Raw genomic sequence first — 19,457 nt, 5'->3', positions numbered from 1 at the left:
AAAAAAATATACTATGGTAGTCAATGGGGACCGAGATCTGTTTGGTTACAAACATTCTTCCAAATATCTTCCTTTGTGTTCAGCAGAACAAAGAAACTCATACAGGTTTGGAACAACTTGTATGTTTCTACAAGAGACTCATTCTTCGGACTCAGATGCATCTTGCTGGACTAATCAATGGGGGGAGAAGATTTTTTTTTTCAGCCGTGGTTCTAACCGTTCAGGAAGTCGTCGTTCATAAAGCTGATGGAAGTGGTCACTGGTTGATGGTGGTACTGAAAATTGATGGTAGTTTTTTTTTTTTTTCTAATTAATATTTATGGCTTTAACAATATTTAGCAGCTCAAAACCAGAAATTATTAGAAGATACTTCTAATATGATCTCAGAAACTAAAGTACCCATCTGATAATGTTTTAGTAGGAGGGGACTGGAATATGGTTCCTGACGAGTGGAAAGATAGATGCATGGCCTCTCAGACTTAACAAGGGGCGGCTTAATGTTAGTGTTGATTTTTTGATGACAGAAAATAATTTGAGTGATGTTTGGCGATATTTAAAGGGGGGGGGTTTGAGAAATCTATTATTCTGTGCCCTGAAAGAAGGTATTAAAAAAAAAGAGTTGATTGAAAGTATTAAAGTATTAAAAGAGGGATTCGTCAGGGATGTGGTAGCTCACCATTATTATTTATAATGGTTGCAGAGTTATTATCTATATTGATTAAAAATAATGGTATTGAAGGTGTTGGATAGACAAATAATTATAAGTCAGTTTGCTGACGACACAACATTGTTTCTAAAATATGAATATCAAATTCCACTAGCTTTACATTCTATTGACCAGTTTTCTAAAGCTTTGGGGCTACATTTAAACCTAAACAAATATCTTAATATGTTAACATTGCATAAGTTTCCTTTGCAGTCATTATCTAATATACAAATTAAAAGGGAAGTTAAATATTTGGGGATCATTATTTCTAAAGATAAAGATGTTATGGAGAATAAAAATGTGTTGAATAACATAACTAAATGTAAGTCCATACTAAATAGATGGCTGCAGATGGATCTTACCATTTTTGGAAGGGTTCTTTTATCTATCCAGCTTTCTCCTTGCCCATATCGACACAAATTATTAAATTAATAAATAAGGTGACTCTATTTGTGCATTTTTTATCACAGAAATCATAACCTTCTAGAGCTGTCTCAGTTCTGGGGAGATTTTGGAGTACAGTTAATCTTAAAGGTATGGCTCTGATCATTCTATAAAAAAAATTATTGGAATTTCGCTCTAAACAGCCCAAATCCCTTTAGATTTCCATTCCTCTAGATATACAGATTTTCTGCCAAACTTTATATTCCAAAATCTTTAATGTAGCCTATATTTGCTAACAAGGACATCAGTATTTATTACATTTATTACTCTCTCAGTACCCCCCGTCATCCAATGGCCTTGTTTCTCATACAAGCAATCAATAAAGATACAAAAAAATATGAAATAGGCACATATCCTGAATATATAGACAGATTCCCAAATGAAAACTCCTATGCAAAACAGCAAGCACCAGTATGATTACACACAAATAGGAATGTGCAGTATAGCCTATATGATATTCTCTTTGTGGTTCTGAGTTTGTCAGCTTCTATTGCAATGGTGGCGTTCTTAAACATCTGCCAGCCAAAGTCCCACTCTTCACCGCCCCCTGTGGCGAGAGCGCTGCAGTACACTGTAGACCTCAAATTGGGGTGAATCCTTTCAAAAAGAGATCTGAATTAGATCTATGAAATAAATGTGGATGGCCAAACTGAGAAGACTTTTGTTTGTCTTACATATCTCCTGCAGTATAATATTGGATTGCTTGACTAGAGGATCAAAATACTTAGTGCCCTCCCTGTAGAGCGGGTAAACTTACGGGTTGTGGTTTGGTTGGTCCATCCACTGTCTGAACCAGCCTGTAGTGAGATTTTGACATTCCTTTACACCAGTGCTGCAGGCAAATCTAATGGCATTAACTTGATTGTACCTACACAGTGGAAAAAGAATAACAAATATGTGCCAGTAGTTTATGATTTCCATTAATAAAGATAATTTCAGTGACAAAAAAATAAAAAATATTGACATGAAATGAATGTCATCATTGATTACATAAAAAAAAGATGGATTCTTACTGGTCTGTGTGGCTAGAGGGCACGCGTGACCAATCTTCAGTGATATTCTTGAAATGTTCAAAAAGTGGGGTCACCTGCTTCTTGGTGTAGTTCTGCAACAAGAAATTCAAAATTCACACTAATCTGGAATCAATATACACATTTTCTAAGGAAGAATGTTTTTTTCCAATATATGTGAAGTATTTTACAAACCTGTAAAAGTTCATAGACATCGGTTTGTGTAAACATGAGGTAGAAATAATCCAGGTTGTTGAGAGCAGACTGCCATGGCATATATTCCCTTTCTTTAATTAAGTATTTTGTAGTTTTTAGCGCTACAGTGACAGGAACTATCTTCGCCCTTCAAAAAGATTTATGATTCAGTATGGAACTTAATTTAAATATGCATACACAAATAAAAAATTATATTACATTATATTATATTTTTCAACAATTAAATTTTATGTAACTGCACCTAATTCTCATTTTTTTTGCTCAGTGTATTTTTACCTTGCAAGGTTAAATGCATCATCCACTATCTGAGCTCTGTTTATGACTGGGATGACCTTTAAAAAAGAAAGAAAGAAAGAGATAAATGTGGTCAAATGTATTAATTAGAACTGGGTCTGTGATTTCAATGACACTACTCTGTCTTTACCTCATGTTTCTCAGTCAGTTGATTCAGGAGATGCTCCCAGTTCTCAGTGTCATAGTTCACTCTGTAATATCCTGTGATGTTCAGATTCACCAGCACCCATTCACTTTCAGTCGTCTTCATATCATTGTGAAAACCTACGAATAGATTATTATTTTAGTTCATTTATTATGTTATATAGGTCAAAATAGTGAGTTTGTCCCATTCAGAGCCTGGTGAAGGAACAAAAAGCCACCATAAAAACAAAATAATTGGCTAATTATTTTTGTTCATACCAGTTTTTTCCAAGAGCCAAAAGCGTGACTGCTCCACCCCTGCCTTCATCCAGTTGATGGGTACAATTCATTCATAACTATAAAAATTAGTAAAAATAGACATAACACTAAAGTAAACAGATCTAAACAACATTTTATGCTCAAGCTATGCGATAGCTTTGAAGATGAGTTAAAAGTAACTAAAAGTACTTACTTGGAGTAGAATAACCATTTTTTAAAGGAGTCGGAGTCGTCACTTATTGGGGTCCCCTGGAAACATTTCCGTTGTGCTCTGTGTTATTTGCAGCGCTTTTGTGTATTTGGTTGTGTTGTGAACTTTTGCAGTGCGTTTCTGTATTTGGTTGTGTTGTGAGTATTTGGAGCACAGTGTTGTAAATCTGATGAAAATATTTTGTTAATTTGCGTGTTTTTTCTTCATTTGCAACTTGCAGAGACGGAGAGTGTGAGTAGGAGGTGTCCATGAGCTAGGAGCAGGATAAACTTTTGCTAAGTATTCTGATTAATTGTTTTGTCATTTTGCCTCCACGTCCCCCCGATTGCCCGCGAGCTTCTCCTCCTGTCCATATGGTAATTTACATACTGTGCGACAGAGAGTCGCGTGGTTATGACGCAATCGTTAGCCTATTTTTACAAAAACTGCTTCTACGGGGCCATAATGTAAGATACAAGGTAATGGAGCCTTTTATACATTTTCCTGTTTCTTTATAAATAAATAATGGACAAATGGAGTCTTTAAACACCTCAGATGTAAAGTTATTCGTTGTCAAAGTGACGCCAAAATGAATGGGAGTCAATGGAATGCTAACAGCAGGTGATGGTATGCTAATCATTGGCCCCCTGGTCAGTGGCAGGGAAGTAGCCTGGCAAGCCAGACCTACATCAAGATGTTAGGTCTGGCAACTCACCATAGACACGGCTCAATCCGAGGGGCGGGATAAACGTCTGGCTTTCAAATTCCCTCTGCACGCAATAGCCCTTCAACCAACCAGAGCGTTTTCCCAACAGCGGAGCTAACGTTACTTGATAGATTCAACTTTTGAATCTGGCCGGCAAAACTACGAACACATCTTCCTTTATTAAGAATGACTTAAGTGCCGTTCTTTGCTCTTTTCTCAAATAAAAGCTTAACTCCAAGTCCTCCAGAGTCGCGGCCAAAGCCGATTCGAAAGACCGCTGTTCTCCAGCAGCATCAGCCATTCTTTGTTTTCAAGTAGCAGGGAACCGTCGCAACTCTGTCGTCATTATGTTAAGCCCGCCCCGCCTACTATATACACGATGTGATTGGCCTGACCTAATTTAGGTTTTTCCAGCTCGAAAGTCAACGGAGAGTTGCTAGACTACCCTGGCTGCAAAATAAATTTTGCTGCCGCTAGGGTGCGTCTAGATTTCTAGGTTAGCAGGGAAGTAGATTTGAAGTAAATTCCTATAGTTTGTAGCCTAAAAATCCAGACGCACCCTAGCGGCAGCAAAATTATTTTGCAGCCAGGGTGGGTCTAGACACTCTCAATAGACCTTTTTGCTGCAAAAACCTAAATTGGGTCAGGCCAATCACGTCGTGTATAGAGTAGGCGGGGGCGGGCTTAACATATGACGACAGAGTTGCGACGGTTACCTGCCACTTGAAAACAAAGAATGGCTGCTGCGGATGGAGAACAACGGTCTTTCGAATCGGCTTTGGCCGCAACTCTGGAGGAGTTGGAGTTAAGTTTTTCTTTGAGAAAAGAACAAAGAACGGCACTTAAGTCATTCTTAAAAAAAGGAAGATGTGTTCGTAGTTTTGTCGGCCAGATTTAAAAGTTGAATCTATCAACTAAGCTCCGCTGTTGGGAAAACGCTCTGGTTGGTTGAAGCGCTGTCCTATTGTGTGCAGAGGGAATTTGAAAGACAGCCGTTTATCCCGCCCATCAGATTGACCGGGTCTATGGTGAGTTGCCAGACTAAACATCTTGATGTAGCCTACGTCTGGCTTGTCAGGCTATATACTGTGTACACCACCAGTGAACTAGCCTACACAAAAATTTAAATACTCAGAATTAGGAACAAATCTGTTTTCCTTATAAATCTTTCAAACAATGTAGGTTTACAAGACAGTGAAAACTGTGAAAAAAGTATTAAAGGCAGGGTAGGTAGGATTTATTAAAAATTAAAGATCCAAATTTGTTAAAACTTTCTATATATATCAATACATAATTAAAATGTAAGAACTCTGAAAAAAAGAGTATAAAAATCAAGTGACTCTAGACCGTTTAATCTGTATTAAACACAGCTCATTATTTCGATTCGGGACGAATCAAAGGATTGGCTTAGGCGACTGTCACTCTCTCGCAACCATGGCAACCACCCTTTTGCCACACAGCACCTGCCCACCACTTGCGCGCGACCGTTTGATTTGAGGAGTGCGAGAGGCACGGAACCTGATCACACCTCCGTCCAGTAGATGGCGGTAATGCACTATGTTTGCAAGCTGCCAATAAAATCTATCGAAGAAGAAGAAGAAGGCACTGAACCTAGGAATACCAAAACAATGGCAGAGAAAGAGCAATCTAAATTTACAGTACCGGCATATGCAGTTAGTGAAGGCAAACCAGGCAAAAAAATGCCCCTTCCCCTCCGCTTGTCTCAGGTAAATAATGCGTCCTCTAGCTCAGCGGTCGGAGTCGCGCGTTCATGTGTTTTGGGGGCGTGGCTTTGGAAGAAGCACAGAAATGAGGGGGTGGAGTGAATGGAAATAATGAGATGTCTTTAAAACAGTCGTGAGAGGTCTACAGACACTCGATTTTGATACTTTCTTTTTCAGAGTACTTACATTTTAATTATGTATTGATATGTACATAAAGTTTAAACAAATTTGAAAAATAAAATTTTTAGACCATTTCTACCTACCCTGCCTTTAATAGGCCACTCAATCAAAAGATGAAATGGCCTACAACTACAGTACATGCCAAGTTAGAATACTTAATTATACTTTTAAGTTGAGAATATCTCAATCAAAATATTGAGTACATGTATAGTTCAAATATACTTGGACATTTCTGTCAGTATAAGTCAAGTATACTTATGTGCAATTTTTGTATATTTCTGTGAAGTAGGATAGCCTACATAAAAAGTAGAAAGTATACTTTCTTATTTTTAGTTTAAAAGAAAGTATACTAATAGCACACTTGAATACAATTATTTTTCGTAAGGGTCCCTTCATATCAGTAGCCTAATAAAAGGTGATTTATTGTCCATGAAGCGGATTGATGTTAGTTGATGATTGCTGAAAGCGTTGGGTGATGCTGCATCCACACCACCAGGTGTCAGCATAAGTTTTGTATAGCAGGGAGTGAAGACCATAGACATAAATAATAAATATGGTCTAGTTTATTATTTAATGATTTAGAAGGGAAAAATAAGAAGAAAAACAAAGAAGAAGAAAAAAGATCTTCTTTTGTGTTCCACAGAAGAAATAAAGTCAAACAGGTTTGGAACAACTTGAAAGTGAGTAAATGATGACAACATTTTAATTGTGGAAAAGTAACTGAGATTAATAGCAAGTGTAAAACCATCATACATAAAAAATAGGTGGCATGCTTTATATGAATTAAATTATATAATAATTATATTATATTTGTCGTCTTTAGAGATCATAAATCAACTCACAAAATATGTTTTAATGATTACTGTAAAAAAAAGAAAAGAAAAACGGGTGAAGTCAGCTAAAATGGGCCACGTTTTGGTAAATTACTTATAATAACATCAAATAAGCTATGCATGAGATCTAATTATATTTTTATAAATTAGCATGGGTCTCTTATATACATTATATATATATATATATATATATAATTTTTTTTTTTTTTTTTTTTTTTTTATGTGAAAAAGTATAATTGTTTTAAAATTATGAGAGTTAGAGTATCAGCACGTACCTTCTTGAGCCACGGCACAACATTCAGGTAAAATGGGCCAGCTGTTCAGTTAAAATGGGCCAATATAAAAGGAGAACAACAGGTAATTTCTGCTGAAATCATTTTATTTTTAACAGTAAATTGACACTATTGGCTTTAGCGTGTCATAGTAAACCTATGAATGTATTTCATTAAATAGAAAGTTGAACAAATATTTCATTAAAAAATGCAATTAAAAATGAACTGATCATGTTGTATAGGTGTGTGTTTCTGTGCATTAGTGTCTTTTGTGTGCGTGTATGCTTGTCAAATATTTGTCAAACATGGTTAAAGATAGAACATCAATTTCTGCGTAACTTCTGTGTAAACGTGTGTGTGTATGCAGCCCATTTTAGCTTAACCCCCTGAGGTCGGCGGTATCGCCGGCGATACCAGCTCGCTTTTTTTTATCAGTGTAAAAGAAACTCAGAAATACTCTGTTGACTTTGATTTTCCATAGGAGTTTCATACATCAATCGATTCTGTTAAATGTGTATTATTTTTGTGTATACTCACAATAAAAACAAAGTGTGGTGCTTTTTGCCAAATAAAGAAAAATAAACACGAAGCTAGGTTCTGCCTTCTCTCTGTCCGTGTAGTCCATTCTGAAACGCGTCCGAAAATGAATCATAACTCAGCGAATACTTCTCACACAGGCATGTGAGTTATGTCTTTATGAAGCTTGAAATCTATTCTTTTAAATGAAGTAATTTATATAAAACACAAATGTTTTCAACTCATGTAATCCGCTTGAAAGCAAGGAGAGTTACCGTTTTTCCTTCTCCCTTCATTATCTCTAAATGAGCTGCGGCCGCCCCGCCCCCGGCGCGATTCACATGTAAATAGTTTAGGTGATCTAGTATGCATCGCATACGCCCCCCGATCAATGCCATAAAAACACCGTTTCTATCAGACTTACTGATAGTTCATCGCGTTTTGAGTATGGCACGCTTCTCCGGTAATAAAGACGCCCTTCAGATGATTCTGGACAGCGCCGGGTTGTTTCCTCAGAGGAAGATTGTAACAGACGACGAACGGCAGCATATTGAAGAGCGAATTCCGCCGAGGACACAATTTCGGAGTAAGTTTTACTTAAAAGTCTTTTGTCTTTTATTTTTCGTGTTCGCATTTATGAGGAAAAAAACAATATTACCTGACAGTTCTCCATTATGGACGCGAGCGCTCTAAGCACTAAAATACTTTCAAACATTCACAGAGACCTCAAAACAGAAAGTACAAATCCTTTCTTTAAAACGAATTTCGTTTTGTATCAATTGTATCTTAATTTTAATAATTTTTTCATTAACAAATTTCCTGGATTTAAAGTAAATATAGGCTAGCAATCACAACATAAGGTCTGAATGGGTTAGATTTGGGTACAGTTTTTACTGTAGAATATACTGCCACATCAAATAAGCTTTTGTTTAGCAATTTCTATATATAAAATAGCCTACTATTTTTGTCAAAAATAAAGTCATCAACTAAGATGTTAGCTGTTCCAATGTTGGCTATATTCAAAGTAATGAATACATAGATAAAATGTAGGCCTATAATCTTTTTTTTTTTTACAAAAAAAGAGTACACTTGAAATATTGTTGAAATTGTAATTATTGTTGTTGTAACCTTTTTAACTTTGAAATATGTATGATAAAATGTATACTTTAGTTTTTACAAAGAAAGATTACACTTGAATTGTTGTTGTAATTGTAACCTTTTTAATAAAAATATATATTTACAAGGTAGATGTAAACAAACTTTTAAAAGGTAAATATAAGCCTTTTCTTTAAATAATTTTTATTGTGTTTTATTAGTGACAAATTTGGGGAGAGGATAAATATTCCAAAACTGAAAATACAGTATGAGAATTAACTGCACAATTACTAGACATGTTTTCCTTGGATATTATAGGCCAAATTGCAAGCACAATATGTGGAAAAATAAAAAAGAATTGAGATGCTTCCAACTGTTGCTCTTGCATTCTTGTGGCTCAGTGACTCACCTGAATGAATGGCTAATTAAGTATGCGGTCCCCATTGTCTCCTGAGGTGTGAACCACTACATATGCATGATCTGTGACGCCCACTCCGCATATGGCCTTTCCAAACAGAAAGTGCTTTGCAAAATTCAAATCAATGTATTGTGTTATGTGAATGATTAGGCAGGGTGATTTTCACATCATTTTGAAGAAAAAACACTAGGCAATGACATCTATTAGACAAAAGTCTTATTGGCACATATTTAGTATGTGTTTTATGGCCTTATTTCAGAAACTTTAGTTTTTAGTTTTTTCAATAACCACGCATAAACATTATTCTCTCAAAAATGCAGACATGTACATTATTGTTGCTCACATATTATGGTAGCCCTGTTTGTGCTAAATAGTGTGTAATTTTTTTTTTGCCATTAATATGTTTATAAGCAACTGAAAAAAGCACAAATGTCAGGGCATGTCAGAACATCTCAAGGACCCCAAAAACACCTCAGACCCCAGAGGGCCACATGCCATTTCTGTACAAAGAAAACAGGAAAAAAGGAAACAGTGCAAAACTAACTAAAAGTCCAACTGAAGCAAAACACAAACACAGACCGGATGTGATACATACAGTATGTATTAAAGCCGGGTTAACACTGCACGATTTTGGCCACGATTTGTCCATCTGGGACAAATTTTGAGAATCATGAAAGATTCCTCTGATCCTGGGCCAAAATCTTAAGTCTTTGATCGCCACATTATCTCCGACGAAATTCTGGCAGTGTCAGAAGCAGAGTTTCACACACAGTCCTGCAGTGACTTCTCTTACAACTGTCAAATCAACAACCAATAGGAGTTCAGAACCGGATGATGCAACAACAAACCTCCACTTGCTTCAGTCTTCATTTTTTTTCCACATTTCACGAGTTCACACTTACATATAATTTTGAGGGAGTAAGATTTAATGCGTATTTGGTGTGCTGTCCGGAGGGAGGGCTCCGAGCTCAGAATTCAGCCCGAACCCAGAGTACTCCCCCCGCATGTAAGTGTTTAGAACTAGAAGTGTGGAGAAGGGGTGGTGGGGGGATGCTGCAAAACTGTCAATGGATCGAGGTAAGACTGCTATACCCTCTTATCATTGAGCTGAGTGCTCTCCACTCGTGTTAATTATCTGAACGTGCTCCTCCCGAACTTAGTTAATAAAACTTCATTTGTTTTTATGAAAAGCCATGATCAAAATTAACACTAGAGATGTTTTTGTTTACTAGCCACCTTTTCTATCCCACATAAATGCAGCAACATACTTTTTTTTAGATTTAGAATTTAAGTATGCCTATACGAATTCAATAATTAACTTCATCAACCAGTTTTCTCATTTCTCATTTACTTATGATTTGGACTGTAAACAACAGTAGGCTACTGAAGATTTCACTCATTAGACAGAAACTAGGTCATAAGACATTGATTTTTGGTAAAAACAAAACAAAAAAACAACAACATACTCACTAGAAGCAGCAGCAGAATAATGACAGTTTAATGAAGACACTGTATAACTTGAAAAAATGCTGCATAATTATTTATGCCAATAAATTAAAATATATTTATATTTAAGTATTCACATTATTTAAGCATCACATCTATAGGCTCACTGAATGATTTACCATTATTTCGGCTGTTGTCCTATAGCTGCTCGTCTCTTATATATGACAACTTCTGTTACAAACACCAAAAGCAGAGCCAAAACTATCAGCAATGAGGGAATCACTGATTTAAATGGTTCTCCGTGATCAAATTCTGAAACAAACAAGTTAAGGTCACAAACACATTAGAAACACTTGAAAGGGGTGGATTTTGGAATGAGTGATTATAATCAGGGTATTAATCAATATTTTTCCTTCTAAATATCACGAGTTGAATGACATCTCTAGGCTTGTGAGATTTTACTTTGTTATAGAAGTTACCATTGTGATCACTGAAATGTTCTTTTCATGTATTCTCTAATGTCTCTGTATTTGATATCTGAATGCAGTAACAGCAGTAAATGAAATATGGAAAGATGTTTTATTTTGTTAAGAAAGGTCTTCAACATGTGTCAATACATACTTCTGTTTTTCTCTGATGACTATAAGTCACAGGGGTCATTGAAGTCTATAGTTTAAGGGAACCTTTCTCAGGTGTGTGTGTTATTCTTCTTGGTTGCAGGTTAAGGAACCACTGGCATTACTGGAGATTGACTGAGTTGTTCGGGACACGCTGGCACTCAGCAACCCAAATCTGCGACCTGGAAGGTCACGACGTGTCTAACTTCAGGTGTCAGCCGCATAATCAATGGAGATATGCTTCAGTCTATCTGTTTATGTGTGGAAAATTACTATGTTTATCTATTTCTTAGCCAATCAGAAACTGCAACCTGAAGCAAGGGCATAGCTTAGACCTTGGTGAAGGGTACAATAACTGTGATCTTTGTAGCTGTAAGCGGGGCGGCCTACAAACTACAAACTCGGCCTACTGACTTCTGCTGATGAAACTGCAGACTGTCTTTAGTAAAAAAACAAAATCAATTTATTATAATTCTGACTCCTTGTCTTCTTTCAAACATCTGGTCCTTGGGTCCTAAACTGTTACCCTGTTAATTCTCATTAGTATTGTAAGAAAACACTAATTTCACCTGCTCAAAAACGTACTCGGTTACTAACGTAACCTCTGTTCTCTCTAGAGAGGGAACGAGTATTGCGTAAGCTAGCTTACGCTGCGGGAAAGTCTCCTTTCTCGAGATACTGAAGCCAAAAATTATCCTAATTTTTTTAAAACTTGTCAACGCAGTGCGGCAGCCTGCAGACCTAGGGCAAGCGAATCGCGTGCCCATTGGCTGCTCTGCGGCAACTGCAGCAGCCTATGGCTGAGCCTTGCGCGTGACGTCACGTCCAATGAGCGCGCTTGGCGCGCTTAGTGCGTCACAGCCCGTCATTAGGGGTGTGGCTTAGCGTATATAAGCAAGGAACAGAGGCTGCTTCGCTGGTTTCTGTCGCATGAAGCGAAATGAGCTCGTGGCGAGAGCACGGCGGGTTACGCAATACTCGTTCCCTCTCTAGAGAGAACAGAGGTTACGTTAGTAACCGAGTACGTAAGCTAGCTTACGCTGCGGGAACACCTTTGTCAACGCCGTGCGCGCGCCCAGCATCCTGAATGAATCCCATGGGGAGCCCAGGGAACGCGAAGCGGAGCTGGGCGGCCAAGATACCACAGTACACAAGCACATAATATGGGGCAGGGAGCGGCACAGCCGGTCCAACTAACACTTCCATATAGTGTAGCTCAACCAGTAGAGCTAAATCAGCAGCGTAGCCCGCGCACAGACAGTGGGCTGGCTTACGCGAGACTTAGACTGATAGCACTTTGGCCTGCAAAGCGGGAACTTCCAGGTTGTAAAACCTAACAAACGTGGAGGGGGAGGCCCAGCCTGCCGCTGCACAAATGTCATGAATGGGAATCCCACTGGACCACGCCCACGATGAGGCCATGCCTCTGGTGGAGTGTGCCCGAATGCCCAAAGGGCACTGCAGGTTTTTAGATGCGTAAGCAGCTGCGATAGCATCGACTATCCATCTGGACAGGGTGTGTTTCGAGGCGGCGAGACCCTTGGTGCGCCCACCAAACGAAACAAAAAGCTGCTCTGAACGCCTGAAGGCGGCGGAGCGCGAAATATAGCTTCTCAGCGCCCTAACTGGGCAGAGGAGGTGACTATCTGCCTCGCAGCCAGTATTCGGCAGGGCTGAAAGGGAAATGACCTGCGCTCTGAAGGGAGTGCCCAAAATTTTTGGGACATACCCATGCCTCGGTCTGAGAATAACTTTAGAGTCATTGGGTCCGAACTCGAGGCACGCAGCGTTAGTGGATAACGCGTGAAGGTCTCCCACACGTTTTACTGAAGACAGTGCTATCAGAAAAACGGTTTTGAGCGTGAGGTATTTCATATCCACAGTTTCTAAGGGTTCAAAGGGATGTGCTTTCAGTGCGTCTAAGACCAGTGAAAGATCCCACATAGGAACCGAAGGGGGTCGCGGGGGGTTCATCCTCCTCGCTCCTCTAAGGAAGCGGATGACAAACTCGTTCCTTCCTAATGCGCGGCCCGGCTCTGAAACAGAGAGCGCTGAAATGGCCGCGACATAGACTTTGAGCGTGGAGGGGGACCTGCCCGCGTCCAGTAGCTCTTGAAGGAAGCACAATACTTGCGAGACCCCACATGTCTGTGGATTGAGCCCTCTGGTAGTGCACCATTTGTTAAACACAGACCATTTAGACGTGTAGAGCCGCCTCGTGGAGGGGGCTCTAGATTGTATGATCGTGTTCATCACCCCTTCTGGTAGATCAGCATGTAATTGTTGAGGCTCCACGCATGCAGAGACCAGTGCTCTGGGTGGGGATGCCAAATCGAGCCGCGGGCTTGAGAGAGAAGGTCTCTCCGCACCGGAATCGGCCAAGGGGCTGAGTCTGCCAATTGTATGAGTTCCGGGAACCAAGCTTGGTTCTCCCAGAACGGGGCTATGAGGAGCACTGTGTGGCGCGCTTTCCTGACTCTCTCGATGACCTGAGGCAGCAGAGAGACTGGTGGAAACGCATATAGCGGGCCGCTGGGCCAAGGCTGGGCCAGCGCGTCCTCGCTCTTCGAAAAGAACGCTGGGCAGTGTGCGTTGTCTTTTGACGCAAAGAGGTCGACTTTCGCTCTGCCAAAGCGGCGCCACAGCGACTGGACTGTTTGGGGGTGTAGAGACCACTCCCCAGGGGGAACGTTGTCCCTGGACAGTCTGTCGGGGCCCTCGTTCAGATGGCCAGGCACATGCGATGCTCTCAGAGAGCGCAGAGAGTGCTGAGCCCATACGAGGAGGCGTTCCGTCAGGGCGCAGAGTTGCTTTGATCTGACACCGCCCTGGCGGTTCACATAGGCCACTACTGAAGTGTTGTCCGTGCGGACTAGAACATGGTGACCATGGAGGAAAGGGAGGAAGTGCATGAGCGCTTTCTCGACCGCGAGCATCTCTAGACAGTTTATGTGTAGGAGATTCTCCTGGTCTGACCAGTGGTCCCATACTCACTCCCGTGTGATACCATTCGGCTGCTAGCCAGGGCTGCAGGGCTGAGACACAGACCTGAGTCACTCTGATTAGCGAGCCGCCGGTCGCCCAGGCTCGATGGGATACGCGCGTTCTCAGCCAGCGTTGAAGCGGGCGCATGCGCAGTAAACCCAGCTGAAGCACTGCTGCAGCTGAGGCCATATGCCCCAGAATGCGCTGAAATGCCTTCAGGGGAACCCGGTTGCCTTCATTGAAGGATGCAGCGAGGCGCTGGATGCGGCGCGCGCGCTGCTCCGACAATCTGGCCGTCATCGCCACCGAGTCCAGTTCTATTCCGAGAAAGGAAATCGACTGCCGGGGCGAGAGCGAGCTCTTGGTCCAGTTGACCGCCAGACCCAGACCCTCCAGGTGGTCGAGTAGCGCTGTTCTGTGAGACACAAGTTCTGTCTCTGACTGCGCTAGAACGAGCCAATCGTCCATGTAGTTCAGAATTCGCATTCCCTGACTCCTCAGGGGAGCGAGAGCCGTGTCCATGCATTTCGTAAATGTACGGGGTGCTAAAGACAGGCCGAACGGCAGGACTGTGTATTGATAAGCTCGACCGTCGAAGGCGAATCTCAAAAATGGCCTGTGACGGGGAGTTATCTGGATCTGGAAATACGCGTCTTTCAGATCGAGAGAGATAAACCAGTCTCCTGGGCGAATTTGCACGAGGATCTGTCTGGTTGTAATCATCCTGAACGGCCGTCTCATGAGAGCCTTGTTCAGATGTCTCAGATCTAAAATAGGTCTTAATGCTCCGTCCTTCTTGGGAACGAGGAAGTAACGGCTGTAAAAGCCTGACTCGCTCAGGGAAGGATGCACCTGTTCTATGGCCCCTTTTCGCAGCAGCTTTGTTATTTCTGCTTGAAGCAGATGTGCTGTTTCCAAACTCACTTTCGTTTCCGTCTGCGCTAGAAAGCGCGGAGGGCGACGAGCAAATTGGAGCGAATAACCGTGTCTTATGGTGTTGAGCACCCATTCTGACGCGCCCTGAATAGCCTCCCATGCTTTTGCATGCATAGCTAGGGGTCGAATGGTCTCTGGGTTCAGATCGCCGCGTTGCGCGGGATGGGGAACCTGTATCAGAGAAGATGGGGCGGCGCGCGCGCCGCCGATGCTCGGACACGAGGGCAGAAGAACAGGGCTGGCCGACTGTGCAGAATTTAGTAGCTCGATCTCGGACGATGGAGCGTGAACTGCTGTCAAATAACCCAGGCGCGAGAGCGGCGTGGGGATTATGGTGTCTGAAAGTGGGCGCGCGTGCTCGTGAGCTGGCGCGGGATTTGCACTTATGACACGGCCAGTGTTTGGGGGCTTTATGAGGTTTGCAACCTGTCTGGCAGAGCGGGCAGTGGGCAGGTGTGAGCACAGGGCTGTGGGCACATTTCCTACACTTGATGCTCGAGCGGAAAGTTTCCGCTTTAAGAGATAGCGCTCTGGACGCGTTGCCATGGGAACCTGGTCTGTGTGAGGCAGTGAGCACACGGGAGTGGGCACTTTTTCTACACTTAATACCCCTGCGGCTTGAGCCGTAGCAATTTGAGGTAACTGAGTGACAGAGCGAGCAGCGAGTAGTTGTGAGCACGGGAGTGTGGGCACATTTACTACATTTAGTACTCGAGCGGTGTGAGGCCGCTTTATGAGAGAGCGCTCTGGGCGCGTTACCATGGGGATTGTACTTGTGTGAAGCAGTGAGCACATGGGTGTGGGCACATTTTCTACACTTAAAGCACTTATACTCTTTTTGAGATTTATCTGGGTCGCCGTGAAAACGGCGTTTGTGTGCAGGCGAGCGAGTGTTAATACTGGCTCGTTGGCTGCGGTGTGTGCTGCTGCAGTAGCCTGAACATAGGGGACTGGCAGAGCTGTGCGTTTCGATGGCGGTCCGGCCGTAGCGGGACTCAACCATCTTTTCCTCCTTGCGGATGCTAGGAGGACTTCGCGGGCTCGGGCTTCAACGCGATCTTGGGCCGCGGGCCCCGTGGGGGCGGCGGTCTGTGACGGCTGGTCGAGCGCGACCTGGGGTGATTGCCCTGGCGTCGCTGCGAAGCGCTGGGGGGCCTGGAAGAGCGCTGGTTAGAGCTGCGCACAGGAGGCTGAGTTTGAGGGCGGCCTGTGGCTGAGCTCGAACGGCGGGGCAGGAAGAGGTCCATCGCCTGCGACGCCTTTTGTACCTCAGAGAACCGATCCACAATTCCGCTGACCGCAGGGCCAAAGAGGCCGGTGGGCGAGAGTGGTGCGTTCAGAAACACAGCGCGCTCTGACTCACTCATGTCCGCGAGCGTCAACCAAAGGTGTCTGTCGATGACGGTGAGCGCGGCCATGGATCTGCCGATGGCTTGAGCAGCGGTCTTGGTAGCGCGCAGCGCGAGATCCGTAGCGCTGCGCAGATCGGTTAAGGCAGACTGATCCGAGCCCTTCTCGTCCAGTTCACGGAGGAGGTCGGCTTGAAGGATCTGGAGAATAGCCATTGAGTGCAGGGCGGAAGCAGCCTGGCCGGAGGCGGCGAAAGCGCGGCCGGCGAGAGCTGAGGTGGTCCTGCAGGCTTTAGACGGCAGGGCAGACTTTGAGCGCCATCTAGCAGACGGCGGGCAAAGGTGCGTTGCCACAGCATCCTCAACGGCGGGGATGCCGTTATAGCCGTTCTCGGCGGCTCCGTCCACCTGGGAGAGAGCCGAGGAGACTGGCGAGCGGAGTCTGGTGGAGAACGGAGCGTTCCAGGACTTAGAGAGCTCGGCGTGGAGCTCAGGCAGGAAGGGTGCTGACCTAGAGGCAGGCGCAGGGCGGCGGCTAGGCAGAAAAAACCCATCAAGGCGATTGGGCTCCGGCTCCTTAGGTGGGGACCAATCCAGTCCCATTCTCTCGACCGCTAAAGTGAGGAGGCGGAGAAGCTCTGCGTCAACACTAGCGCGGGTTCGAGAAGACTCCAGAGTCGAGGGGGCGGAGCGGTGAGAGCCCGACCACTCCTCGCTGTCAGACGCGAGCAGAGAGCAGCTGTCAGCGGCATCATCTGCATCATCCCCCAGGGCGACGGCAGTGCGGGCAGTGGCCGGCCGCTGCGCGTCGGTGAAGGGTGGGGGGGAAGGAGAGAGCGAGGCTCGCGGGAGAGGTTCCGGCGAGCACTCAGCTGTAGCGTCCAGTTCCGGCGGCCTTTGAGAGCGGCGTTTCTTCTTACGTGGCCCGGAAGAAGCGGCCGGAGAAGGTGGAGTTTCTTCAAATTTAGCGAGTCGAGCCCGTAGGGTCGACATCGGTAACTCCTCACACTGTTCGCAGCCGCCCTCGGAGAGAGCGCGAACAGCGTGGTCAAAGCCCAGGCAGAGAGCGCACAGCACGTGGCGGTCTCCGTCGCTGAGCGCGGCTCTGCACGAGCCACAGGATGTGCGAGGCATTTGAAACAACGCCTCGCGCTCTTTTAGATGCAAGTGTGTCGCGGCGGACACACAAACACACAACACAGAGCAGAAAAGGATATATATGCCGGATGGCGCAGCAGGCAGGGAAGGCTGAAGGCGGCGAGCGGCCGGCGTCCTCAGGCTGAGATCCTCGGCGTGCTGGTCGCTGGATTCGACGGCGGCTTCCTCGGAGATCAGCGATGCGAAGAGCTTCGCTGAAGAGACAGAAATCAGCGAAGCAGCCTCTGTTCCTTGCTTATATACGATAAGCCACACCCCTAATGACGGGCTGTGACGCACTAAGCGCGCCAAGCGCGCTCATTGGACGTGACGTCACGCGCAAGGCTCAGCCATAGGCTGCTGCAGTTGCCGCAGAGCAGTCAATGGGCACGCGATTCGCTTGCCCTAGGTCTGCAGGCTGCCGCACTGCGTTGACAAGTTTTAAAAAAATTAGGATAATTTTTGGCTTCAGTATCTCGAGAAAGGAGACTTTCCCGCAGCGTAAGCTAGCTTACGCAATACGAGAGAACCTCTCGTAAGAGAACAGCTCTGTTTTCAGCACGCCGTTTCAGTGCATGTGTCTTTAAATGATAATGAGCTTTGCTCACCCCGCCCCTCTGTTCTGTGCCTACACCGTATCTAACACAATAACCACGCGTTGTTCATTATAAACGTGGGATTATGAATTATATTGAGAACGTCGTACATAGAAAACATGCCGTAATGTACCCGGAGTGTAAAGCTTAGATGCATTCATCATGAAGCGTGCAGCAAGGTTTGCAAATTTGCAAAGATTAATATAATTATTAATATAAAGGTTAATAAAACATCACACTCACTTCTGGAGGTTCAGCAGGAACACATTGGTACCGATCCGTTTTTTCTCGTTTGTAAAGCTGTCTGGTGTGAAATGATTCACGCAAACAGGAAAGCTCAGACGATCGTGGGGAATCCCTGTGAGGGAATCCCCGCGTCAATCCTTTGGGCATATTGCTTCAAAAACAAAACTCAGCCACTGCATCTTCAACGGCTCGGATTTAGGAACATCCAAATGACTGCTGTGTTCCTTATTACACCGAAGAACAATCGCAGACGCCATTATGCTCATAGACAGCGCTCCAGTGAGGGTATCAACAATGACGCGCGAACTATGATTGACAGCTCGCTCATGAGCGAGGGCGGGTCTGTGTTGAAACGCTGCAGCTGTCAATCACAATCGTGGGAGGGGCGTCCGACCGTGTGACGTCACACGGTCGAACGGCTTGATTTCAGAGAGAGTCAAACATATAAGGAGATTTTAAAAAAACCACTGGATGGATTTTTATCATTTTATGATGGTTGTGTACAGGCACTGCCAACACACATTTCAGTACAATCAACTTGTAAAAGTGCATGTACCATTATATGACCCCTTTAACATTTGAACTAGCCCTCATGCACTAGTGAGACAAAAGTCTCACCTCCGAGTCATCCTAATCTACAGTACATTTCATTCCCTCTTCCCTCACGCCCTCTCTCTCTCATACTCAGATCACCTGAATTCACCCAAGAAAATTTATAGTTTAATGTGAATGATTATCACAGAGTATTTTTCATGTTTGGTATCGTTTAAAATGTCTCAGTGCGACTGGTACAAATGTCTCATTTCCAAATAAGTAAAACAAAAGGTAATAATGTTTTTAAGAGTTTAGGGATAACTGACACACAAAGGATGGTGGTCTCTAGGCAAATGGTCTCTTTTGGTCTCACTGAGAGTGAGACCTCTCAGCCTCATGTATATTATCTTAATGTTGGGTTTGCATCTTCTCTCTATTCCAGAGCATTTGATGTTTTGTATCGATTATCTTTGAATTGATTATGAAATTGGCATGATACATTTACCTGACATAATAAATTGTTACATTTGATTATTCTAACCGACTTTGGCATTATTTTCATTAAAGAGTTAAAAGGAATAGTCAAACATTCGCTCATAATTAAT

At 43.6% G+C, this 19,457-nt stretch overlaps 1 protein-coding gene across 1 annotated transcript; it reads right to left on the bottom strand.

The window, feature by feature from the left end:
* Positions 1 to 1,539: 1,539 nt before the first annotated feature.
* On the bottom strand, positions 1,540 to 3,122 carry LOC311282801 (aminopeptidase N-like; the record flags this gene model as incomplete). Its single annotated transcript, XM_084396809.1, has 7 exons — positions 3,073 to 3,122; positions 2,801 to 2,934; positions 2,653 to 2,708; positions 2,356 to 2,503; positions 2,164 to 2,255; positions 1,908 to 2,018; positions 1,540 to 1,747 (listed from the first exon to the last, which is right to left on the bottom strand). The coding sequence occupies exons 1-7, from the start codon at positions 3,119 to 3,121 to the stop codon at positions 1,540 to 1,542; spliced, it is 798 nt and encodes a 265-aa protein (XP_084252935.1). The 5' UTR covers position 3,122.
* Positions 3,123 to 19,457: the final 16,335 nt, after the last annotated feature.

The sequence above is a fragment of the Rutilus rutilus genome (assembly GCF_951802725.1).
Source record: "Rutilus rutilus genome assembly, chromosome: 23".
Lineage (NCBI taxonomy): Eukaryota > Metazoa > Chordata > Actinopteri > Cypriniformes > Leuciscidae > Rutilus > Rutilus rutilus.
The sequence above is the reverse complement of the archived record's forward strand: the minus strand, read 5'-3'. Positions and strand labels throughout refer to the sequence as shown.